At 41.8% G+C, this 25,417-nt stretch overlaps 2 protein-coding genes across 5 annotated transcripts in view; one reads left to right on the top strand and one right to left on the bottom strand.

Moving 5' to 3' along the window:
- ENTPD5 (ectonucleoside triphosphate diphosphohydrolase 5 (inactive)) overlaps positions 1 to 18,301 on the top strand; it is a 24,023-nt gene extending 5,722 nt beyond the window's left edge. For 3 of the 4 annotated variants that reach the window (XM_050711361.1, XM_035540155.2, XM_035540154.2), the window contains 11 exons: positions 1,645 to 1,788; positions 2,167 to 2,242; positions 3,798 to 3,833; positions 4,737 to 4,825; positions 7,433 to 7,512; positions 9,543 to 9,604; positions 11,060 to 11,161; positions 11,744 to 11,884; positions 12,235 to 12,291; positions 13,287 to 13,402; positions 13,591 to 16,425. In XM_050711361.1, coding sequence (XP_050567318.1) covers positions 1,645 to 1,788; positions 2,167 to 2,242; positions 3,798 to 3,833; positions 4,737 to 4,825; positions 7,433 to 7,512; positions 9,543 to 9,604; positions 11,060 to 11,161; positions 11,744 to 11,884; positions 12,235 to 12,291; positions 13,287 to 13,402; positions 13,591 to 13,677 — 990 coding nt within the window. In that variant the 3' untranslated portion in view covers positions 13,678 to 16,425. Of the gene's footprint in view, positions 1 to 1,644; positions 1,789 to 2,166; positions 2,243 to 3,797; positions 3,834 to 4,736; positions 4,826 to 7,432; positions 7,513 to 9,542; positions 9,605 to 11,059; positions 11,162 to 11,743; positions 11,885 to 12,234; positions 12,292 to 13,286; positions 13,403 to 13,590; positions 16,426 to 18,203 lie in introns of those variants that run through there. The other variant, XR_004777669.2, reaches the window with a different exon arrangement.
- Positions 16,960 to 25,417, bottom strand: COQ6 (coenzyme Q6, monooxygenase). Its single transcript, XM_035540146.1, has 12 exons — positions 25,122 to 25,417; positions 23,712 to 23,846; positions 22,905 to 22,963; positions 22,388 to 22,511; positions 21,800 to 21,930; positions 21,343 to 21,450; positions 21,179 to 21,241; positions 20,902 to 21,009; positions 20,281 to 20,483; positions 18,764 to 18,879; positions 18,266 to 18,432; positions 16,960 to 17,125 (listed from the first exon to the last, which is right to left on the bottom strand). The coding sequence occupies exons 1-12, from the start codon at positions 25,303 to 25,305 to the stop codon at positions 17,096 to 17,098; spliced, it is 1,428 nt and encodes a 475-aa protein (XP_035396039.1). The 5' UTR covers positions 25,306 to 25,417; the 3' UTR covers positions 16,960 to 17,095.

The following is a 25,417-nucleotide window of genomic DNA, read 5'->3' as shown; positions in this document are numbered from 1 at the left end:
GTAAACATATATTCCTGTCTCATATACTAATAATTTTCTCAGTTTTTACTTTTGGTTGAAGTTTTCAGTGCTAGTCACTTTTCAAAATGGGCATATCTTGTTATGATTTCTTTGAGAGGTTAGTACTGTTGGGTTTTTCATTTTTAGTCTTGTTGCACTGACTAGCAAATAGGATTATTTTCTGACTGCTGAAAATGTTTAACTTTTTGTGTATATAGTTGTATTTACAGAAGTTATTTTTTGTTAATCAGTTAGGGAGAAGGGTAAGAGTCAAAATGCAATTAGCTGGTTAAGTCAGGCCTTCATATTTTTCAAAGTGTATTCTCTGCCCCTGTCACCAGACTTTCACTAATTTGTTTGTTTTGATTCTTAGCTGTTATCTTGGAAGCCATTGCACAGTGATATGTAGGACTCAATTCATTCATGATCAGTTCAGGTATTTGATCACCATTTTAGCTGAATAATGATTTTGCTATGGGCAGTAACTGTTCTACTGCCTTAGGACTTTTATTATCTTGCTCATGTGTGGAACTTTTCGAAACGCAGCTGGACAGTTCCATCTTCCACAATCAGATGTCTTAATTAGTATATTAATTTAGAATTGTAATAAGAAATTTTAGTTAGGTGCAGCCCTCTTTATTTTCAAATGTGAATGGTTGTGAATTCAATACACTTGTTCCAGGCCACTCCATTGGATCAGGAGTCAGAAATGACCGGCAAGGCAAAAAGAGCTAAAAGAATCCTGTTGTGATACACAGGGCCAGTCCTGAACTAAGTTGCCATTTTCCAGATCCCCTGTGCTGACAGCAAGCTCTTTCACAAGCTAAAGGAGGTGTCAGGGAAGTGATAGATTAGATCCTGTCCCTTGTGTGCTTTAGCAGTCTCAGAGCTGGGGCTTAGCTTAGGGAGAGCTGCAGGTTTCTCAGTTTTCTTAGCTGCATTCAGTGCTGCAGGAATTTGAGTGCAAAATGTTAGGAAAGAGTGAATGGCTTTGAGATTTTTATTTTTTTTTTAAATTTTGATGAGATCTCCCATGATTTCACTAAATTGTCTTGTTTATTGGGTAGGAGAGGAGAAATATCTTCCCCAAAAGACATTTCTAGAAATTTCACAGGATGGTGTTTATTGCTAATGCCAAACTGTAATTATTAGAGCAGTGTAACTAATTAGGAGGCCAGTAGTGATGCCTGTGCCTCATGTGGTAACCTCTTTACAGCTGTCATTATAATTAAACTACTTTCTGTGGGCTCACTTGGAATTCTTATATTGCATTTACTGAAATGTACAGACATTCCCCCTGACTTTTGCAGCTTCAGTCAGCAATTGCACCATTTAGTTTCATCATACTGCAAGATGTCTAGGTTTGTCGGGTACTTAGTTCCCTTGCCTCCCTCCATCCTCTCAAGAAATACTTTCCGCAAACAAATTCAATTCCATCTCTGAATATATATGACCTTAAAATGCAGATATTCCTCTCCTTGTTTGAGATGCCTAGCACAGTTTTCATGCTTCTTTTGGTTGTGGGTGAGATATTTTCTACTACTGAATACTGGTTTTACTAGTTTTGAGGGGGAATTGGGAGGGTCATTTTCTGATGGCCTGTAGGAGGAAACTGTAAGTAAAACAACTTCTTCTTCCTTCTAGGGTGCTGAAACTGTCAAAAGATTGCTGGACATGGCCATAGATGCTGTGCCTCCTCATCTCTGGAAGAAGACCCCGGTAGTGTTAAAAGCCACAGCTGGACTGCGTTTACTGTCAGAGGAGAAGGCTCAGGCTCTACTTTTAGAGGTAATACTAAGGTCTCTTGGTGCAATAGTATTGCTCTCCCTGTTTCATCTTTCATGCCTCAGTCCTCCAGTCTGTTTACCATCAGCAAATTTCAGCTATGAAAAGTGACTAATCCTGTGACAGTCTGTAAAGTCTGTGAGTTTCATGCTTTCTTATATAGTTCTGAAATCCTTTTGCTTTGATGTGGATAGGAGGCATGGGGAGACAGACCTAGGATACTTGTTTCTTTCTTTACTGGCCCTTGGAAGAGGAAGAATTTTGTCTACCACACGTTCCTGTCTTATTTTCTACTGCTGCGAAAAAGAAAACTTTCTGTCACTGTCAGAGCAGAACAAGACTCTTCAGACCAAGGCACTGAATCATTATTTCTTTCTTCAGGTGAAAGAAGTCTTTGAGGAATCACCATTTCTTGTTCCAGAGAACAGTGTTAGCATCATGGATGGTTCTTATGAAGGTACGTTTCAGAAGGAGGAAAAAGTGAAAGCAAAGAGGAATGGGGGAGAGAGCAAGAGCAAGCAAGAGAAAGATCATATGAATGTGAGAGGGAGAGATAAATGGTCACCTAAACTGGGGGAAAGAAGAAAAGGTTTCTAGCCCCACACACAGAGGTTTATGAGTTAGCTAGGTGAAGGTTCCTCCAAAACCTTCTAAGGTTCCAGTTCAGAACCTCATCTTCAGAATAAGTATGCAGGCTAACCAGTGGAAGCCTGTTTGTGGTCACTGTGGTCCACTTCTGAAAGATTACATGATGGATATCAGCAAGCTAGGAAGCTTATGGAAAGCGCCTAGTAAATTTTGCAATGTCAGCATTAAAAATAATCTGTTACAATTATCTCATCAATTTTGAGGTAAGGTTGGAAGCATTGTGACTATTAGAGAAGAATGAAGGACAATTGCCAAGTATTAAAAAAATAAAAATCTAAATAGGTGATAGAATTATAATAATAAAAATAAATCAGATTGTAAAAATGCAGCTAATAAAGTAACAAAGGAAATAATCTAAAATACAAGAAAAGTTTTAGGCTTGGAGTGAGTGATAATTAGTAAATGAATTTGCAGTGCAGAACAGGCCAATGTTGCATTTTGGCTACATATCCAGTTTTAGTACCTTGGAGAACAGTCAGGTAGTAATTCTGTATGGATGTCTGATAAGAGCCATCTGTGATGTTACATTCAGTTCTGAACACTTCGTTATGGCAGATATATTGCCAGTTGGAAGGTGTTCAGAGAAAGTAGAAAGAATTATCGTGAAGCTTAAACAACCAACACATGGAGAAAGATTAAAGAGCAAAATCTGTCCATATGGGCCAAGAGAAAAAGAGGAGGAACATAGAAGTCTGCAAGTATCGGATGAAGCATGGTGTAATGCACAGTATGCCACTAGGATTAGCAGATGAAGTGTGTATCAGGGAGAAGTGGGGCATTAACAGGGAGCAGGACCAATGAGGCATAATAGAGCACAGTATAGCTTGCCGAGGTTTATTTAAAAATCCCACCTCTTGTGCTGTCACGTTTGCCAGTGTTTGGGTGATAATCACCCCATCATCAAGAAAGCTGCTGGAGTCCAAGAGGAGTTGTTTGTGTTCTACTGGTTGCTACTGTTTTTAGTGTAATCACACAAACCACAACATATAAACACAGAGCAGTGTCCATGCAACTTTCAGATTAGGAATTGAAATGCTGACAAAAAAGTGCCCAAGGAAACTTGTACATTGTGTCAGCTCATTGCTTCTCTGTGTATTGTTTGGATATTAGAAGTGATTTTTGTGCATGCTGCAGTTGCACAGATACTAGGAACGTTCTACTTATCCCACCTTATGAGCTTTTAATACATCAATAATGAATCACATCACTGTTTTGTAAGTTTGAATGAAAGAAATCTTGGAGTGGTTACATTACATTATCTGGAAATCATTGCTAAATAAATAATGTGGAGTCGTGTTAAGAGTGAGCAGGAGGTCAGGAGAGTATTCAGTAGTGATTTTTTTTTTCCTTTTCACTCTTTGCAGGAATTTTAGCCTGGATCACTGTGAACTTTTTGACAGGTAGCTAATTCTGTATAACTTCTCTTTAAATATGAACTTGAGTCTCTTCTGCAATGGTGATCGCCCTAAGTTCCTCTGCCTTGGTTGCTATACCCTCCTTTTCCTTCACACTGCGGCACAATGCAAAAGCAGTGGATTGTCTTGGGCAAACTGTGTCTCAGAGGCTGAGCCACAGCTGTGGCAAGAAGAAGGCATCTTGATCCAGAAGGTGCCAGGAATTATTCAGGACTGGGAGGCACTGGCAAGCTGTAACGTATGTAGGGGGTTGGCACTGCAGTCTGCCAGAAGGTGTGAAACAGGGTTTTACAATGTTCTTCATTCCAGTGTGAACTATGCAACAAACATGGTGTAACAGGGAACACCATGGTGCTTTAACCCTGTTGGCTCTAGAAGTTCTGAGAGTGCAATCTAGTGAAGAGAAAAAAAAAAATACTGCAGTGCTGCAGTATACACATGAGCAAGCAAAAAAAAAAAAAAAAGAAAAGCTGTTCTGGGTGAAGACAAATGATAATAGCTCGTCTGCTCTTATTGTACCCTTTTTCCCCTACTGCTCTTCACCAGCTGTATGGTAGTTACAGAATTTATGTACTCCGCAGCAGTCCTCTACAGGAGATATTTTGTCTCTTGCTTTTCAGCCTTTGCTGCATACCAAAAAATCTATCTGCTTTTGTCTCTTTGGAGGTGAAATTGGAATCAAGGGGAAAAAAAATCCTATGAATTTTTCTTAATGCCTTCTTTTTGCCAGCTTTTTCTCTGTGATGGTTTTTGTCTTTGAAAGCCAGCTCAGCCTTCCTGTATTGCTGTGCTAACGTGTTAACATTCTGGTTGCCTGAACATCCATGCAGTATCCACATTTTAGCATTTTGCCACTTTGGGGTGTTCTGAGCATGATGTTGTTTGCAGGGCAGCTGTCTGGCCAGAACCAGCACACTGTTGGGACCCTGGACTTGGGAGGAGCCTCAACACAAATCACATTTCTGCCGCGGTTCGAGGTGAGGAGTGGTTACAAGCAAGTGGGTCGGGACCTCAAGGCCAGTGGGGAGACCCGGGCACTGCTGTGCTCTGTGCTTTCATTTTGTCAGCACTGGCTCAAGCAGAGCATCTGTGATGTACTGAACATCTGTACGCTTTGACATCAGCAGTTGGCTGATAGGGTCTTGCAGACAGAGGAGCCTGGATAAGGAGGAAGGAAAAAGTAAGCAAATAGGTAAAACTAAAGAGAAACAGCTTTTGTTTTCTAGACCCAGGCTGGGAAAGCCCGTTGAATGCAGGTAATTACTTCACATTCGATAAATGTAGCACACTTCCAGGGTTATTCTTGCATTTTACAAGAAATTCAGGTTCTCTTCTGAGTTGTTATTTTTTCTTCCATTCCAGTCTGGTAGCAGATCCTCACTAAAAAGTATTATGGGGAGGTTATGATGGAGCAAATGTTCTTATTTATAATAGCACAGCCAACTCCTCTTTTTCTTATTTACTCTCATTTCCTGTGAGAATTCCTATCTCGGTCCCACAGTGCATCTCTGCTGGATTTGTCAGAAATTCTGTATCTCTTTAGAAATAGTTTGAACTGGGATCCAAGTCTGAAGTTTGCTGGAAAAGATTACGTGGATGTTAAGCAGTGGAAGGGCAGTATAGCATTCTGTACCTCAGTGTTGTCAAGTTGTCATTGTTACGAAGTAGTTTAACATATTTTGTTTACAGGAATTGAAATTCTCAAACAGGTGTTTGGGGACCACAAAGCACATGGTTTTCATATCAGGATATTTTAGTTCTGCTGTGGTGGGTCATGTTGAAACCTGATGTGCAACCTTATCGTGTTCAGCAGAGCCTCTAGGACGCTGGGCTTGTCCTCTGTTTTGTGTTGATAACACCTGCTGAAGTGGGCACCGGACCAACAGGAAAGAGTGTTGCATATCAGGGGTTTAGAGGCTAAATGGAGCTGTGAAGCATGCTGGACTGCAGCTCAGGATTCAAACTTCTTACAGTCTTGCAGGAAAAGGCCTTAAGGGTTTGCTACTGCAGGACCAATGGTGTGAATTAGTAGAGCATATGTCTGCTTCTAGCCTCTATTGTCAAGTTCACACCAAAAAGCACACAGACAGCTCAGGATGTTTCTGAAGAGCTTTGCCCATCTGACAGAATTTTGTCCTTTGATTTGCTGAGGCTTTTTTCCCTTCTATAATCTGAGGCAGTTGCATGTTTGCTCTTGAATTATTTTAGACAAAACACTGTAATACCAGGAGATTCATTAATGAAATACAGGTATACAGGTAAATAGAGGACATATAATGGTAACTGTAAGGAGCTGGTTTTAAAATCTTATTAGGGTTTTTATGGTTTGGCTATTGCCAAAGTTAAAAGCAATTAAAAAAAACACCATAATCATCTGCCTGGTTGCCTGCCTCATTTGGGGAGTGTGTGAAGATTTCAACGTTTTCTTGAAAGCAAGAGTTGGAATACAGTTGTTTATCCAAACATTTTTTTTTCACCACTCTCCTTTTTTAAAAGTTTTTGTGATGTAAGGTTTAGGAACAGAACTCAAAATTTGGCAAGATCTGGATGTGTTGGGTCCAGGATGTCGCTGACGCTCCTATGCACCCTATCTACCCGAGGACCAAAATAAGCTTCAGTTTGTATTTGTACAGGAGAGATTTAAGCTAAATACTGCCAAATCTCTTTCAGCTTCAGGCAGGCTTCTGTCTAGGACTCTATGATTGCAGATCTGGCTTTTGCTGTATCTGCTTCCTTGAATAGCAGCAGCAGGAACTCTGAAGATTCAGTCCTCTCAGGTTCTGCTGCTTGGCCCAGAATAGCAGAGTGACTGATAGGAAAGCACAGTGCCAAGAAGGGATGGGAAGATGAGGTCCCTAGCAGAGGAAAGACACAAACTGGGATTGAGGCCTCAGGGACTGGAAAAGAGAATGAACCAGTTTCAGACTCATGTACTGTTCCTGATTTACTGAATATGAGAGTCAGTCTGGCAAGGAAATAGGGACCAGGGGGGCAGAGGTGCACGCAGAGGAAACACCGAAAGGAAGACTGGAGGTGGTGAAATAAGAGCTTAGTTTAGAGGGAAGCACTTAAACCAGGAGGTAAAGCAGCACTGAGACTGGGAGTGAGTAGCCACAGTGTTTCTTTAAGTATCAGCCAAGTTGCTAAACTTGGGAAAAATACCCTTTACTTGGCTTTTTTTTTTTTTTTTATTCTTAGTTCCTGAATTGAGATCTCTAGTCTGACTTGCAAAAGTTTACAATGCTAGTGCAGCTGATTTCAGTGGGGACTCTGTGTATATACAGACAAGTAGAGAAGTACTCTGAAAAAATCAGGTATCCTGAATTAGAAAATATTTTCATCCTGATCTGTTTCACTTCTCCATTATACATTGCAGTAACACAAAGATGCATATAAATAAACCCAGTGTTAAATATTGCAAATATTACAGCAGTGGGCACCACTGGAAAACTGTTTTTTGTTTTCAAAGCAGATCAGATGAGCATGCAGTAAACCCTATGGGTATATCTGTGATATTTCATCAGTTATTTATTTTTTGTTGCATAATCAAAACTAAAAGATTTCTTCTTCTACTTAATTTTTAGGAAACTTTGAAGGAAAGCCCTGGGGATTTTCTTACCTCATTTGAAATGTTTAATAGCACCTACAAGCTCTATACCCACAGGTGAGGAGCAAAAAGGCTGCTGTCTCCAGTGGGAGAATCAATCTCTCTGCAGCCCCTGAGCTAACCAGAAATGTCTGTGTTATTCTGTGACCAGCTGCTGGGACCATGACTTTACTAGATTTCTTATCTGCTTGATGTTTTAGTTGAACTGGAACAAGACATTAGTAGACTGGAAGTGTTCCAGGATTATGGTTAACATCACTGTAAGGGAATATTAGCCCATCAAATCAAGAGGACACATTACGAGTCACTATATTTAACGAGAAGAATTCTTATTACTGGATTCAAACCAAATATTCTGGACCAAGCAGAAAGGTAGATACCGAGCCAGCAGTGAGAATTAAACCTAGTTATATTTGGAAAGAGGACCCACCTGAGGCTTTTTTTTTATTCCTAGTTCCAAATAGCCCATCTCATCAGTAACTGGACAAAAATTGAAACCTAGACTGATGGAAACCAACAAGACAACCACAGGCAGCTAATATACGCCATGGAGCACAACAGATTCTTGAACCATCTGAGGGGAGTCTCGGCCTGAAAGAATTTAGTTGTGCTTACTGAGTTAGACTAACAAGTTTCTGAGATGTCTGCAGTGATACCCAGAGAGTTTACTTGCATGACTTATAGTCCAGTGAGAACTCAGCCATGTATAGCAGAGAATCGGTCTCAGCCCATGACTAGTGGGGTGAAGAATATCACAGAATCACAGAATACCTAGGTTGGAAGAGACCTCCAAGATCACCTAGTCCAACCTCTGACCTAACACTAACAAGACCTCCACTAAACCATATCACTGAGGGCTACATCTAAACGTCTCTTAAAGACCTCCAGGGATGGTGACTGAACCACTTCCCTGGGCAGCCTATTCCAATGCCTAACAACCCTTTCAGTAAAGAAGTCCTTCCTAATATCCAACCTAAACCTCCCCTGGTGCAATTTTAGCCCATTCCCCCTCGTCCTGTCACCAGGCACGTGGGAGAATAGACCAACTCTCACCTCGCTACAGCCTCCTTTAAGGTGCCTACAGAGAGCGATAAGGTTGCCCCTGAGCCTCCTCTTCTCCAAGCTGAACAATCCCAGCTCCCTCAGCCGCTCCTCATAAGACTTGTTCTCCAGACCCCTCACCAGCTTCGTTGCCCTTCTCTGGACTCTCTCAAGCACCTCCATGTCCTTCTTAGAGCGAGGGGCCATCATCTCAGTTAATTGCAGAATATGTTTACTTGACAGCAAAGCTGGTTTAATAGTCTTCCTCTCCTACTGCTTGTGTTTACCAATGTAACTGATTGCCGTATTTACCAATGCAATAAATTATATCACTTGAAATAATTGACATTAAAAATCATCTCCTTAAAATGAGGGAGATAAAGGTTAATTTAACCTTGTTTATTCTGTAAACACTTGTATTGATGTGACTAAAGGGACTGGCAGCCAAACACAGAGAAGGAAATCTAAGGCCAACAGGTTTTTAATCTAACTGCACTGTTAAAGCCAGCAATATGTAATGACATTCTCATAAAAGTTGTTCTTAGTCCTAGCTTGCAGTGAGTACAGTGGTATTCTGTGGAGTCAGAGATGAAGGCACATCTTCCTTTTAGTGGTACATTCTGCAGTTCTGTTAGTTCTGCCCTAAGTGCACATAGTCTTATTCACGTGACATAGGAATGGCCATACTACTCCCCATGCACTCCTCAATATCTTTCTTTCTCCCTTGTTTTTATGACTAATTGAATGATTGTTTTCATTTCATTTGAATGCTTTTTAATGAATGTCTTGTAGAAACATCACACCATCTCCAATCACTTTCTGCAGTTTTAGATTTACCCCTTTTACAGCTCTATATGTCTAGGCATTTGTACATCTGGTACTTGGAATTGTTCTTGCAAAGGAAACTATTTTAGAGAGGGCAGAGTACTGGGAAGCAAAGAAAGGAAACTTGTTTTGGCTGTTCCGTGATTTAGGAAGACAGTATTGGTGAAGCATACCAAATGTGCAAGAATTTAAACTGTAATATCTTACTTTATTGTTTGCAGCTATTTGGGTTTTGGACTAAAAGCTGCCAGACTAGCAACTCTTGGAGCTTTGAATATGGAAGGTACGTTCAGATGACAAAACCTCTAGGATTTCTGAAGAGATGGGTAGGTTTAGTCTTGTGTCACCAGCACATTTCCTGTGTCTTCACTTCTGTATTATATACGTGTTTTCCTGGTATAGATCTGTCCAGAAACAGCCTACCACTTTTTAAAAAGCGTGTCTTGTGAGAAAGCTGCTTTTCCCTACTTCCATGTTCAGCCAACAGTGAAACTGAGTGCAAATTCCAGAAATGCACAAGTGGACACACAAATATCCTAAAGACACAGCCAGCCACAAATACACAGCTTTACCAGCATCCACATAAATGCAAACAGCATGAATAGGTTCTTTTCCCAAGGACTGCTGCTTAGGCCAAACCAATTCACAGGTTTTTCTGGTGTCTGCTTGCCTCCTTAGGCTCCCCCAGACCACCTTTCCTATTTACTGTCTAGTCTAGCTTGAAGTCCACGGGCATATCACACACACCCTCACTGACTAAACCAAACACGTAGATTCATGAGTGTTTCCAGTCTCTGACCCAGACCGTAAGTCATTCCAATACCCATGCCCAGACCTTGGGTCTTTTGTCCGGTTTCTGGCCAGGACCTGGGATTTTCCCACCTTCTGGCTTCTGACTTGCTGGATAGACAAGCTTGTGTTAATTACTGGAACAAGCATCGGAACATACCAAAAACAGTTGGGAGTAGGGCTTAAAAAGATAGGACAAACTACAGTGACTGGTCACAGGCCTCAGAAAAGAGTGCTGAACAGGGGCTTATGACTGCCCCCCTTTATCTTTCCCTCCGTTTTCCAATATTTGCTCTTCCCTGAACCATTTCGATCCCCTTTCCCTGCCTTTGATCCTTTCTCTAAACATCCTGTAGTAAGTTTTACACATTCCCACAGTCACCCTCAAACATTCCAGAGAAGTCTGCTTTTTCCTGTGAGACCCATGCTGGCCACAACAAACATGTTTTCTTATCCGTTACAATATTCCTGCTTAAACCTCTTCGAGGCTATACTTAGCAGTTCCTGTAGTGGCCATTGATCAGTGTCTTAAAAGTTTCTGACTTCCTTGCTCAGTTGTTTTGCTTGTGTCAGTTACGTGCTGTTTGTTAGGGCTTGTGTATGTGTGTTTAATTAATTACTTCTCGTGATTGTTGTCTTCTGTGCTGATCAGCCGTTATCCAGATATTCTTCTACCGTTTATCTCTTGTTAACAAATGACAAGCCTAACTGCTCTGTAGCTTGCAGGACAAAATGAGTACAACTTTTCCAGACCGAGATAACACCTTAATACATAACGGTAGTTTAATTCAATTCATAGTTTATGGCAATCTATCAGTTCAGATTTCCTTACTTTTGCTTGACAACCTTAATGAAGGTCTTTCAGCCTTTTCTTTTCTAGCTCCACACATTGATCGGCAGCTGTGTTAAATTTTATCCTTTCTGACTCTCCCCTCTGGTTTTCTTCCAGCTGTGGACGGACAAATGTTCCGCAGTTCTTGTTTGCCAAAGCAATTGGAAGCGGAGTGGCACTTTGGGGGAGTGAAGTACCAGTATGGTGGCAACAAAGAAGGTAAAATAAGGCAACTTGTGATTTCTTGTAAGACAAATCTTTTTCTTAAAGATGCTATCCCTAATGCTGCAAACAGCACATGAAGTTGTTCCTATCAGTGGGTAGAACAAACCCATTTAGTGACTGACGTTGCTTTGCCTTACAGTGGGGTGGAACACAATTGCTGAGCTGCAGATTTGGTGTGTGTGGAGTGGACTGATAAATTACAACATGATGGGGAAGGAAAGTAAAGTTTTATCTAGCAAGTGGTAGCAAATGTAAATGAGATTCTGCTGACCGCAGAACATAACAGTGGGAGCTTTGCCTGAAGCAGAGGAAGCTTTTCATGCACCTACTCTAGTATGCTCAACGCACCTTTCATATTGCTATGAGCTACTCTAACCAGTTCCACCTGATGATGGTGATATGGAGTCCTTGCTGCATGCAGGTGTCATACTGGATTATGGAGAGGATACCTAAGCTCTTCTCACCTCTTCTGATTCTTTAATCCCTGCTTCTTCCCTTTTTAATCCTATTGCCAGTGATTCTTCCATCTGCTGGATGTGCCTCTTTAGCTCACCCTGACTGTGTTTGTCCTGACAGGAGAAACAGGATTCAAGCCTTGCTACTTGGAAGTACTTAAGGTTGTCAAAGGGAAACTGCACCAACCAGATGAGATTCGTGGAAGTTCCTTCTATGCTTTCTCCTATTACTATGATCGAGCAGTTGACACCAACCTAATTGGTAATTGGTTTCGGGTAATCTATTAAATGCAAGTATGTCAACCAGAAAGTAGCACCCTGGAGACTGGAGCTGTGGGGAGGAGGGAAAAGGAAGGGGAAGCAGGGAAAGAAGAAATGCACCAACTGCATTCAGGGAATAAACACATGTCCTTCAGCACAGTTTTGATGTTCAGAATTTGGCAGACGAGACTTGTGCTCTGAGCTCCAGTTAGACTTTTAGCTTTGTTCTCTGTTACCAACAGATTTCACTCCTAGCACAGCACCACTGGGTTGTACGCTAGAGTCAACTTAAATGTAGAATTCAACTGTTTTCAGATCTATGATGATGTTTTCTCACCTCCTCTTTTTCAGATTATGAACAGGGAGGCGTTCTGGAAGTGAGAGATTTTGAAAGAAAAGCCAAAGAAGGTAATTGACATGAGACTTGAGATACTGCTGGGGAGGAGAGATCACTGAAAAATACGTATAAGGCAGTACTTAATGTGTTTGGCTTCAAAAAAAGATTGTTTAGCCTTTATTCCACTTCCACTCCCATGCCTTTTGTTAGCCAACACCTCTAACTACTGCAGAAGAAAGTATTGAAGTGACAAGAGACCGTGTGTTAGCAACTTAGCAATTCTGTTCAGGAAATAAGGGAAGTAGCTGATAAATGTCAGTGCAAAGAGGCATACATTTCCTGTATTTGCTATATGAAGATCATCTGTAAAACTGCAACTCTGAGTTATGTAGAACGCTGACTTCTGTTAGTCTGTCACCTTAAGTCCTTTTTAATCTCTAACAATATAGAGAAAGAGTAGAGATTGTTTAAGACAAACTCTGCATCTCCTTTCCTCCCCCAACCTTATTCCTGAATGCTTGCTCTAGTTTTATACCTCCTCCTTAAAAAAAAAAAAAAAACAAAACCTCTCCATGCTATGTATGGCTAAACCTTTAGGTTACAGGGTAAGATAGTACCTCTCAATTATGATCATCCTTATGACAATAGTAGACCATCTTTGTCATCAGATTTGCTTAGTTATGTAGCTTAGGACTGATTTTTTCTAAAATAGGACCTAAGTTCTAATGATATTTTGGATAATTTCCCTAGAAACTCAGATGACTTTGGATAGGTGTTCTTGAATGTTGGTGTAGAATCAGCTCCAGCGACTGAGAGGTTGTTTGGGCAACAGCCTCTTCCCTGTCATGCTGCTAGCACGGGTGGGTGGGTAAAGAAAAAATAACTGCCAGCCTAGAAGGTAGAGTCCAACTTTAGAGAAGAGCTGTGTAGTATGTACCATGTGTTATATGTACCCATTAATAGAAGTGGGTGGCTTGGTTTAGTAGGTTTTAGCTTCAGGGCAGCTCAAGTGTATAATGTAGACAAAAGCTTTTTTATTTTGCTGATTTTTTTTTATTTCCTTTAGTCTGTGATAACATGGAGAGGTACAGCTCAGCAAGCCCTTTCCTCTGCATGGATCTCACATACATCACTGCTTTATTAAAGGAAGGTTTTGGATTTAGGGACAACACACTCTTACAGGTGAGAAAAAGATTTAAATCCTAAAACCATCTTCCCCCTTTCTTTAACAATCAACATACACTAGTTCCTTTTTCTGGCTAACTACCCTACCACGTCTTTCCAGTGTTGTTATGTTGTAGTTGCTGTTATCTGTGCAACCTACAACTCTAGAAAACTGTTGGGAACAACTTCTTTTTCTTCCTTCATAGTTAACAAAGAAAGTGAACAACATAGAGACAAGCTGGACTTTGGGTGCTACCTTTCACTTACTGCAGTCTCTGGGGATAACGTATTGAGCTGTGACATTCCTGTGGACTTCAGCATTTCTGAAAGTTTGACAAAGCAAATTGAAATCTCCAGGTATGTTGTTCAGCTGGAATCAGTCACAGAGTACAGCATGGACCAAAGCTATACAACAGATCTTCACCTGGGATTGGCATCACACATAATGAAATTATAAGTATAATTTATAATTGTGATTGTCGTAAATGATCCAGAAGCTGCCTTCTGAAAGTCAAAAAGCCTAAACTCCAGCAGAGTGTCTGCAAGGGGCTCAAAGCCAGCTTTCACCAGCACATTTGTATAGCATCCCATTGCTAAAAGCACAGTATACCTGGCACATGGTGGTAAACTACAGACACGTGATTTCTCCTCCTCCCTTTTATTTTAAGGCATACAGAATTGATGTTTGCTTGGGGGACATTAAATACAGACATTAAAGATGGCACCAGCAGTCATTCAGAGAAAACTGAACAACTCTGGATGCTTCCAGCCTCAGTGTTCCAAATATCCAGCTGTTAGCTTAGCTAATGCATTGCAGGAAGACTTCAGTCTTTCAGGGGGCCTGCTATAAGCACTCTTTAGGTATGATTTTCAGAAAGGTGTTGGCTGAAAAATAGGTTGTACCATACCACTTATTTCTTTAGGCAGCAGGAGTTTCTTAAGCAGCACCTGTGACCTACTGTTTGTGTTCCTACCTTTGTGCTGCCTTTACAAGTCTGTGCAGCCGTACAGTACGTCCGGCAACCAGACCTGATAACTTGGTTCATTTACCATCTAGTCATAACACACCGTTGTGCTGGCACAAAACTAGGCACCACTGCCAGATAGTTCAACTCCACTGCCAAAAGAAAGGTTTGTCACACTATACCCACAACGAAATTAAGGATGCATTCAGATGAAACATCTGGTCTAATAACAGCACACTTTGCTATGACCATCTTCTATTCAACCCAGAACATGTAACTTAAAGATGAATTTACCCCAGTTTTAGGAAGAGAGCGGTATTACCCATGTGACTAAGGGAAGCTTATATTCACCCATGTCTTGTGATGAACACTTTGTTCCTGTCAAGCATTTGCACTTACCCATATGCTACCACACACCTTTCCCAGTTCTGTGAAACACAAGACTGCCCTCACAATACCTTCTCTGCAAACTGGATTTGAAAATAACTGGTAACATCTAGCAAGGGGAGGAACTAGTGCACTCACATCCTAACGCGCCAAGGATGTTAATCTTACCAAGCAGTGGAGACTTAGAACTTTGCCTTACTGTGAACATTAGTCCTCTTCCTTGTTAGCAGTGCAAGTTTGACTACGGCTGATTAAGTTACCCCATTTTTGTATCTCAGGTTTTATGGCACTAGGATACAAAGCACGCTTTTGAGTGAACAGGTTTAGTCAGCATAGGAGTCCAGGGGGTGGGGATGGAGCTGCCTGTACCTGTCCCACCGCTGACAACTTGCTGTAAATTCAGACTGTTTCTTTGAAACATGAAATGAACATCCTACCTATGCTCCTTACCAGAATCTGTTAAGAGATCCATGTTGGGAAATTCCTCAGTGCCAGACCAACCTTCTGTTCCATCTTCACTAGGAGCTTCTGTTTCAACATGAAGAAAGTTAACTGTGGAGTCCAGCCGGGATGCTGGCCTCTTCTCAAACACAAACCTTTCTTCTTCCCCGCCTTAATATTCGACAAAACTTAGTATACAGTCTGGTCTCAACAACAAGGTGACTGAAAACATATTCATTTTCTTCTGAGTGAACATTCTTCTTCACCTTTGCATTCTTGGAAAATACAAAGTAGGTTGCAGTGGTTAATAGCCAGGTGTGTTACTCCTGAAAGTTAACTCATGTAATAATCCAAAAGGCTTCCAGTCTGAGCCAGTGCTACAACAAACTCTCTTACTAGATCTTGGGGCCAAGAGGCTATATGCAGTGAGGCTATATCTTAAACAGTATGACATGGTGGGACATCACATGTAAGGCACAAGCAGCAGCATATCTGCCAACTGAATATACACGAGCCCTGAGGAGTACTTACAGGTTTGGTTTTGTCTGAAGGGAGGATGCCTAGAACAAGATAGGTACCATGTAGAATAAGCTTCTTTTCCTCAAACTCTGGTACTACAAATCCTATGTGGGAGCATCTGCTAGCCCGTACCAAAATTGCATTAAATCTGAATGCTCAGGGCCTTCATTTGTCAGTGGCACAATTCATTAACTGAAGCTTAACTGCTGCTCTCTATCAGGGGCTTGATGCTGCAGTCATAAGAGAAACAAAAACTCAGCTCAAAGGTTTCTTTTGCAAGAAACTGCAGAATTGAGCCCCTGCTGTTTACATCTTACTAAAGGTGGGTTGAGGATACAGAGAAGCCAGTCAAGTCCTCACACTTACCCTAGTGCAATGAGATTATTTATTAGCTTAACTGAAGACTAAGCAGCCTTTTAAGGGAAGAGTTTTGCTTGCATCACTGATTTTTATCTCCTCCTTCGTAACGTCTTTTATCCTCACTAAAAGGAACTGACTAGTATGTGTGACTGAAGAAGCACAAGTAATGGTTTTCAGTCAAAAACTTATGTTGAATTCTTTGTGGTGTTAATTCCTGATACTGGTTAACTGTACATGTAAATCGTGCCCAGTAGCAGTACTCACTCAATGTTGTGAGTCTCAAATGTCTAACATAGGAGGCTGGTGTTTGGAACCTAAGACAGAATATCTTGAATTTCTATTTTAGTAATTAAAGCATTTTTAACAATATTCACAACTTTGTGGTGATGTCTTCGTTCCTAGATGCTGTTATCTTGCATCTCTTTCTCATGGTATTGGAGAGCCCTTAAGACTAACCAGTTCCACAAGCAACACCATTATTAAATAAAGCACCGAGGGAGTGGCAGGGGGGAAAGGTGAAGGAGAAACAGATTAGAACTTCAAAACATGGGTATCTGCCATCAGGAGGTGGCTTGGAGGTGGCTTTCTGCTGCTAAAAATTACTCCTCCTTTCTGAGTCCAGGAAGTGGTAAGAACCCAGAATCAACATAACACTTCCAGAAATCACGTCAGGGAAAACTGAAAGTAATTAAGCAGCAAAGTTCATAACTAGCAAAATTCAGCCCTGCATATTGCCAGGAGATAACCCAGAAAGCTGTTTCCACCTCAGTCTTGTATTCAGAAGGCGCAAATTAAAAGCACATTGCATAGATAGTTCAGTGGCTTAAGAGACCACGTACTATAGGAAGAGACCCTAAATCTTCTTGAGGAGAGCAGATGAGACAAGTTCTGCATAAACCAGTGGATGGTGTAAAACACAGCTCAATCCCTCATTTTTATTGTTAAATTAAAATAACATGATTCAAAGATTCACAACAGTCACAGTCTTTGTAAGGGTAATGCACTCACTGTCAAGCTGCTGTTCCAAACTGAAAACAGATCACTTGCTGGCAAAAGCCATGATTTGCTCCTAAAATGGGGGAGGAAAAAGAAAAGTAATTTGTAAACTGGTATATTTGTATACATTCTAGAAAGCAGCTATCCTCTCCTTCCCAGCTCCACATGGGCAACAGTTCCTTGTCAGCCTTTTTTTGTCAAGTGCAGAGCATCTATCCCTATATGCAACAAAGTTAAAGAAATTGCAGCATTCTGTTCCTTCTAGCACAAAGCAGAGACGTAACCAATAGGTCTTGAGCTTAGAAAAAGAGGCTTTCGTCTGTTTTTCTGCTTTAAACAAAGAAACTGTAAAAATACTGAGCACTGAAGCAGCAGCGCGTTGCTCTTTTTAGTAAAACAAATAGAGACACCTTGCCAGTGGCAGCTACTACACCTTCGGAAGTTACTGCTCTTCAGTTCAGCCTAGTGTCTCACTGTGACATGACACACAGGAAACTTGGCCACCTGTGTTTCATAGGAAAGAAGGTGACTTGATTTGTGTCATAAAACAGTCAAATCCAGAAATAAGGAGTCTGATTTGAGGGTGTTTGGGAGCTCTGAGAGCAGGTGAATGAACATCACGACAGTCCAACAACTAAGTCAAGACTGAGCAAAATTTAGGCAGCTAGGCTGCAAATAGAGGTTCTGTGTTTAAGACTGAACCTGCTTGCCAACGCCCTCCTCAGGTAACTTCCATTCCAGACTTTTACTTCAGCCAGGAGAGAACAAGTTAACAAGGCAGAACAGCACAGAAACAGATACCTGTCTGAGCTGCGCACCATATCTGTCAAGTCACCTGATGTCTTGCTCTTTAGTAAAGATTTGTTTTTATAGGGCTATTTTTTCACGGTTACTTTCTGGAATGCAGTTCAAAGTCCCACGTTTGCATTCCGTAGCAAGATGAAGTCAAAGACTCCTAATGACTTTTAACCCATAATTACTGAGACAGAGCAGACACCCAGATCCTTCATCTTCCCCTGTGCTGCAGGAGAAACCTACAACCACTGAGCCACAAGTTATTTAAGAAATCCTTAGGCTCATTACAGCATAAAAACTCAGTTTGAAGAAGTTACCATTTTCCAACCAAAAAGTGTTTTTCTTTACTTCAACAGCTTGTGTACGCTTGAGTGATTCTGGAATCTTCGTACAACCCTCACTAAAGTAAGAATCTTACTTTGACGGGAGGCAGGGCATTTGTTGCTTGCAATCCCCATGTCCTCAGCAACACCAAGGGAGCCAGGCTCGTGGAGTAAAGCCTCTTCAATATATCAATAGCAGCTATCAAGGAGACATTGTGCCTCTGCCGTTCTGTCTCAAACTTTAAGAGATGCTTTAAGGACCCTGGAAGAGATAACCACAAAAGGTTACGCGTCTTGTCTATATAGCAGTCTCCACAGACAACTGAAAACCACAGAAACAGCAGAGAAATGGTCTATCTCAATAAATACCTCATTCCATCAGCCAGTGGTCTTCATCTCACCACCTCTTTAACTACCATCCTTCTGTGCTTTTAAAGCTTCTTTGAGGTTTTTAAGGATGGAAACTGCATCCAACAGTTTTGCTTCAGAAATACTTGTGCCTTTTAAATGCAAAATAGCAGCATGCTTGCCCTCATGTTACCAGCAAAGGCTTCTAAGAGTAAACATCTCACTGACACCTCATGGATCCTTACCCAGATCTTGCCCGTTGAAGGCTGCTGCACTGAGGTGATGAGTTAAGCACGCAATATCACCAAAACCCAGGTTTACACCTTGTCCTGCAAGTGGGTGGACTCTGTGTGCCGCATCCCTAGAGCAAGAAAAAGACAGAAATTTAGACCCTTTCTTGAAGAAAGCCAAAAGGCTGACAAACTCTTCGCAATGAACTTGATCCTAGAGCAGCATATACAGCTTTATCTAGTACCTCTCCTTGTATGCTATGCTGAACTACCTGACCACCTCTCCAGTTGAAAGGTGCAAGAAAAAGGGGCGAGAGCAAGAAAAACACGAGAGCAAAAAGTAGATCTGAAAGGAAAAACAGTAAAGAGGTGACTAGCTAAAGTCCCATGTGAGATCATATGTAGAACAGACTTCACTATTTTTTGTAAGTGACCTTGGCACCACAGAAAGCGTGTAACTGACACATTTCACATCAGGTAGAGATATTTGAAGGGGCAGGGAGGTCAATTAGGGAGCTGTTGATTATTTTTAGTAGGGGATGAGATTTTTTGGATGTTGGGGGCCATTGTTTGGTGTCTGTGTGCTGATACGATGATTATTATGATGGATAGGGCGAATGATCCTAGGTAGGTTTTGATCAATCCTGTGTGAATGGCGGTTGTGGCTTTGCTTGCTACGATTTTTAGGTCAGCAAGGCCTTCAGGTCCTATTTTTTATATCCCAATAGGTAGATTAAGTGTGAGGTGATGTGTCACATTTCACAACACCAAGTATACAGACATCGTGAATACAAAGTAGTGGTTTATCGCTGAAAAGAAACCGATTTTGATTTTATTATGAGTAACTTATCTGTAAAGAACAAAACCAAACATATTTCTTAAAGAAATTAAATAAAATTTGATTACGAAATGTAAGACCACACATTTAAAACATTAATGAGATATAAAGCACAGTATGCTCATAAGCACAGAGTGACCGAGAAGTTGGAAAGAAGGAAGGTATCTGAAATGTAATGTGGCATTCAAGAATTACTATAAACTAGCAAGGTACTGCAGCTATGGGGGAGAAGAGAGTACATTCAGCCTTAGAATGTAAAAGCTGAGGTATTTCCCTCTTTCTATCAATCACTGTACAAAAGCCTATAACATTCTATCCAGAATTGTCTGTAAGTTTTGTCATTTGTGTTCAAGAAAAGTGAGCTAAAACTCAAACTGGTACACAGAACGGCTGCTACAATGTTTGGGGAAGTACAGCTTCATCGTGAGATACTGCATTGTTTTGCTGAACCACGCAAACCAGAAAAGGAAAAGAATTCTCACCCAATTTACATAGGAAGCACACAGAAAGCTACTCTTACCAAAGGGTTTTGTTGACACAAGAGCAAATGATATAAACGGGGCGTGGATCAAGTCAAACTGCAAGCATAAATGTATTTCTAGCCACCTCATTTGTTAACTGGCAGTCACTATGCTCACATCATTTCTAACCACATGCCACCCACTCACCCAGCGGCCACCTGCAGGGACCTTACCCAATGAGAGCCACGCGGTGCTGGACGTACTCTGTTGCATGCCCCATTCCAAGGGGGAACATGGCTCGGCTCTCTGGGTCTACTTTAGCGACGCTTGGGGGCAGCTGACGGACTGCAGTCCCTGAGGGTTTCAGGAGTGAAATAGCAGACCGAAACATGGCCCCTGCAGTGTCGATGAAGTCGGAGTGGTTTACGTTGCTCCACTGAAACAAGCAAGCAAACAAAAAGAAATCTTTAGAAATTAACCCAAATGGGACATATAAAAGAACCCAGCAGAAAAAAATCTGAACTAGCTCCAAATGCTGAATTTTAACCACCTGGACAAAAATACGCAGCAGAAGAAATAACCTTCATCACTTTAGGACATGTAAGTCTCCAACTAGGATAAGCCTATCTTATCTTTCCCATCTTTCAGAAATTCAGTTCAACTTCTACAGTGCCTTTCAGAACTAACCTAAAAGAACGACCTTCTTTGCTAATTGTCCTTTTGATATCATCCCCACTAGAGGAAGAAACTTGAGAATCCACCTTTCCCATTACTATCCTTTAAGCTTTTGGATTCGTTGTACTTTTCACGATTACAACAGCCAGCCCCATACCTGCTGCAAGGCTGATACTCACAAAGGCAGAGTTGATGCTATCCACAAAACCTTCCTCATCCATAGCGAGAAGTTCTGATGCATGTTCATGAGATGTAGACCAAACCAGAGAGCTGGCAGTGTCAGACAGCTGGTTTAAGAGAATTTCAAGGGTAAGTATCAACAGGAAAAGAAACAAACAAAAAAAGCAACCACTGCAAGGATAACTTTAATAAATGAAAAGTACAAGGCAGAATAGAAGAAAAGTTACTATAGGAACAGACTAAAAGGTAAAAACCAGAGATCACGAGGCATCTTACCGGAAGAAGAGCAATCGGCCCCGTGGGAAGGAACCTCTGCCACGCTACGTTATTTTCTGTGGCCTACAGTGGAAAGAAGCCAGTGGACAGTTAAAAACTAGTGACCTGGCATCATCTGCTTAAGCTGTTCTACTGCTTATGGAAGAGAGTCTGCAGAATTTCACCTCAGACAAATGAAGAGTTGCCACCACAGCTGACTGGTCGTACCGATGCTCGATGTTCTGAATTTCAGCTTCCTTCCGGACTACAGAGTTATGGCCATCTGCACCAATCTGTGAAAGAGATGCAAAACAACCTCTTGAGCATCTCCTAAGAAAGCCAATATTCCGAGTTATTATATTTTATATTATATTTTTGTTTATACATAAGAATATATATCCATATTCCCCCAAACCAGAAGAGGTGGCCCCTTCTGCTCTTGCCCAGTTCACAGTCTTCTTGCATCAGGTACAGAAGAGGCTACGCGCTGTGTCCCTTAGCAGCTCTGACAGAGTTAGCCACTCACCTCACTCAAGCCCTCCACGTGGGTGGAGCGGCACACACGGAATCAGAACCAAATCCAGTGGAAAGGACTTGGGCAAGAGATGATGCCTGATCAACAGAAATAAAAAGTTTAGTTACCAGCAGTTTGGTCTGAAGTCTGCGTCCATCAGCTAACTCAATTTGGACCCAAGGGCTTGTGTCACAGCTGTGAGAGGGAAGGGGCCAGGTATACCCGACTGCTCTGCTCCCGTAGAAAACCTCCACCCGGTCTGGTGGGAACACAAAGTACCAGGGTCACAGCATGATACAGACACAAAAAAAAAAAAAAAAAAAGGAAACATCACTACAACAGCAAAGGGCCACACGTGTCGTAATGGCACCCTAAGAACTGACCCTACAATTCTCAAGGCACTCAGAAAGAACAGATCTGGCCAACTGTTTGTCACTGCAAAGTCTGCTCTGGACAGAAAGCTACAGACCTTTTCATTAAGTCTCATTTTGAGGAGACTATGTTCTGGAGAAGTACATATGCAATTGTCTTCATGCTCTGTAGCCTATGGAAGACAATTTCTCCCTCCCCTCCGCCCCCCATAACTCTGGAACATGGGCAGCTTCTTGTTGTTAGACTAATCATCTTTCTCCTTTCATAAGTTAGCATACACAACAGAAGACAACTAAGTGAAAGCTCTCTGCAGGCAATAAAATATTAAAGAAGTTGTCCACTACCTGCTACTGCATCTAACTGTTTTGTGAGAGCAGACATAATGACGTCATTCTCCACTATGTAACCCATGTCATCTAAGTCATCTTTCTCAAAAACAATGATGGCCTCTGAACAAGCATCCCACACCTGCAAAGAAAAAATACATGATATGAAGCTACATGACAAATAAGGGCAGTTCCTTCAGGGAACAAGAATATGTCTTACCTTAACAGCAAAAGGGTATGTCAATCTAGAGATACAGGACTAGAGGAAATGTCCTGGACTACTGTTATATAACTAACACATAATGCTAGCCTACCACCTTTACCTTTATTTCTGTCTTTCCTGACTAGTACCCATGTCTCCATATCTACAGCTTCCATTAGGAATCAAGTTTTCATCCTGCAACATCAAGACTGAGAACAGGCGTCTCCCTACAGAAAAGCATGGCCTGCCCTTTGCCAAAGAAATACAACTTTGGATGTTTGAGAATTCAAAGCAGACAAACGCACAGCACATTCCCATCCCTGAGTATGGCACCTGCATTCGCCGGAACGGTTTGAATCTCAGGCTGCAGACATGATCCCAGGCACCAAAACCTGAAAGAGAAAGAAGACGCAAATGCATGGGGACACAAGGGACATTGAGACCCAAACAAAGCTGAAGCTCGCTCCACACTCTCCTCCTTTCTCCCTGACTATGAACCACTAACTCCTTTCCAGCTTGCCCAGACTTTCACCATCCCTAAACAGGGGCAGTTCTACCTCAGCACTTTTACAGCTCCAGCGTCACGTTATTGATTTTGCTATTAACACAAGCCACTAGAAAAGACACAAGTTTTCTGTGAGTGCTGTGACTTATATGGTCAACTGTCATTCGGCAAAAAAAAAGACACAGACATTCATAACCATCGCTGTCTATAACATTTCTTTCTCTATAAGGAATCAAAGCTCCAATCTGCCTTTGAAATGAAAATTGATCAGGAGAAGTGAATTACCAAACTACAGAACACTAAATACATGGGAAACGTGCTTATTTTGTGAACAGAGCATTACAGATGCTGTAGAGAGCATCTTACAACCTTCTGCTAGCCTAACAACACAAACATTTGCATTATATATATTTATGTAAGTAATCAGACCAAGATACCAGAACACAGATCCCTGTTACGATGAAAAGCCTGATTTAACCCCTGTAATTCAGTACTTAGAATACTAAGAGACAAAGCCAAACAACCCCATCCTGTTCAGGATGAAGGCAATGCATCCTCAGAGGGGTTTTGTTTAAACAAAACAAAAACAGTTCAAACATGCTGCTAAAAACACAAAGAACAGAAATTGCACTTACTGCTTAGGAGGGTCGCTGATCCTGGGGAGATGGAACTGACCCTGTTACTGAACCTCTCTGGCAATTGACCATATTCTTTCCTAGGACAAGCCTCCAGCAAAGCGATTTTCTTATCATGGAAGTGGATATCATGCCCTAAAGGAAGCAAATATACGCTTTGGTAGAATGCTCCTGCCAAAAGGCCCTTTTCTCATTTCTTCATCAATAACGTCTACGTGTTTTTGTAAGAAGATAGAATTCAAATTAAACCTCATGAAGAAACACGTTTACAGTGCAGGTTTTGACTAGGCAGGTAAACTTTAGTATGTTGAAGCTTTATAGCTACAACCCTGTAACTGTGACTGACAACCCTTCTGCAGTTAAAGCAATGATTTAACCTTTTTGTACAATTTTTTCATTTTTTGCACAAATTTGTGCAATTTTGTTATGAAAGTCCATTATTAATGAATTAATTCTGCAAGTACAGAACACGTTTTCAGAGCCTAAATATAAATTCACTAACTAGAACAACAGACAAAAATTTAAACTCCTATGATATTTAGCAACTGCATTTGTGTTGGTTATATTGCTCTATTTTGACAGTGGAATAGCACAGAGAATTTAGAATTCCCACATAGCTAAAGAGAACTGAAAAAAAAATTGAAGAGATTACTCAAGTACAGAGTAAATCACCCCAAACTGACAGTGCTCCTTACATCTGAATGCTCTATTGGTACAACCTACAGAGACCAGGAACAATGTCCTTACATCATCACAAGTTTATTGCTACAGCAGCCCTAACAACAGCTACAAACTGAACTTGCTTTCTAGATTCCACGTAAGGACCTCATCTCTTGAAAGGCCTCAACTCTGCTCCTTAGCCTTAAGGACTGCCTGAGGGGCTCCTGGTGCTGTCTCAACTGTCATTATGGTGGCGTTTAACAACACACACAGAACAACGATAAATTTGTGAAGTGAATCCTTAATACTTGCAAAGAACCTTATTTCTTAGGATCTTTGCTCTTTAAAATCTCTTCTGTTCAGGCTTCTGTCCATATCACACCCTCCTGAATCAACGTTGCAAATACAGGAGCTGCCCGTACTCTCAGGATCATTATTGACAAAAACTAACTGCAAATGTATTTTTAAACTCAGTATCCTGACCTTTAAAATACAGACTTAGAGAATAAAACTTCGGGTCAGAAGAGCACGTAGGCATTAAGCTTTAAAAATAACTTCCCAGGAAAACACAGCTACGGCTGAAATTATTCATCAGCGATCTGAGGGTGAATACCTGACACAAATACCACAAGTAGCCTAGACAACTCAAAGCACTAGTTGCGTAAAAAATAAATCAAAACAGAGCTACGCCGAGGCCCCCCACGACGGCCGCCTCCAGCCGCCCCGCCCGCAGGAAGGTCACGGCCTTACCCAGCGCGGCGGCCATGGCGCTGCCCACCATGCCCCCGCCCGACACCACCACGTCGTAGAGCGGCGCGGCGGCGGGGCCGTGAGGAGGAGGAGGAGGAGGAGGAGGAGCGGCAGTGAGGGAGCGGAGCGGGGCCCGCCGCCGGCCGAGCGGAGCCAGCAGGGCCCTGCCGCACGCCGCCGCCATGGCTGCGGAAATGGCGGCCGCTGCCCCGCCCGCCACGGCCGTGGCAACCACGGCAACGGCGCCGCTCCCCGAGGCCGAGGGGCGGGGGCGGGCGGGCGCTGCGAGAACACCT

This window comes from Cygnus atratus, chromosome 5 (assembly GCF_013377495.2).
Source record: "Cygnus atratus isolate AKBS03 ecotype Queensland, Australia chromosome 5, CAtr_DNAZoo_HiC_assembly, whole genome shotgun sequence".
NCBI lineage: Eukaryota > Metazoa > Chordata > Aves > Anseriformes > Anatidae > Cygnus > Cygnus atratus.
The sequence above is the reverse complement of the archived record's forward strand: the minus strand, read 5'-3'. Positions and strand labels throughout refer to the sequence as shown.

Coding starts and splice junctions, on each gene's coding strand:
- COQ6 (XM_035540146.1), bottom strand. CDS start 25,305: ATGGCGGCGGCGTGCGGCAGGGCCCTGCTGGCTCCGCTCGGCCGGCGG. Junction 22,964..23,711: donor ATCAGCGACCCTCCTAAGCA/GTAAGTGCAATT, acceptor TTTCTCTTTCAG/GTTTTGGTGCCTGGGATCAT. Junction 21,010..21,178: donor GGCCGATTGCTCTTCTTCCG/GTAAGATGCCTC, acceptor CTCTTAAACCAG/CTGTCTGACACTGCCAGCTC.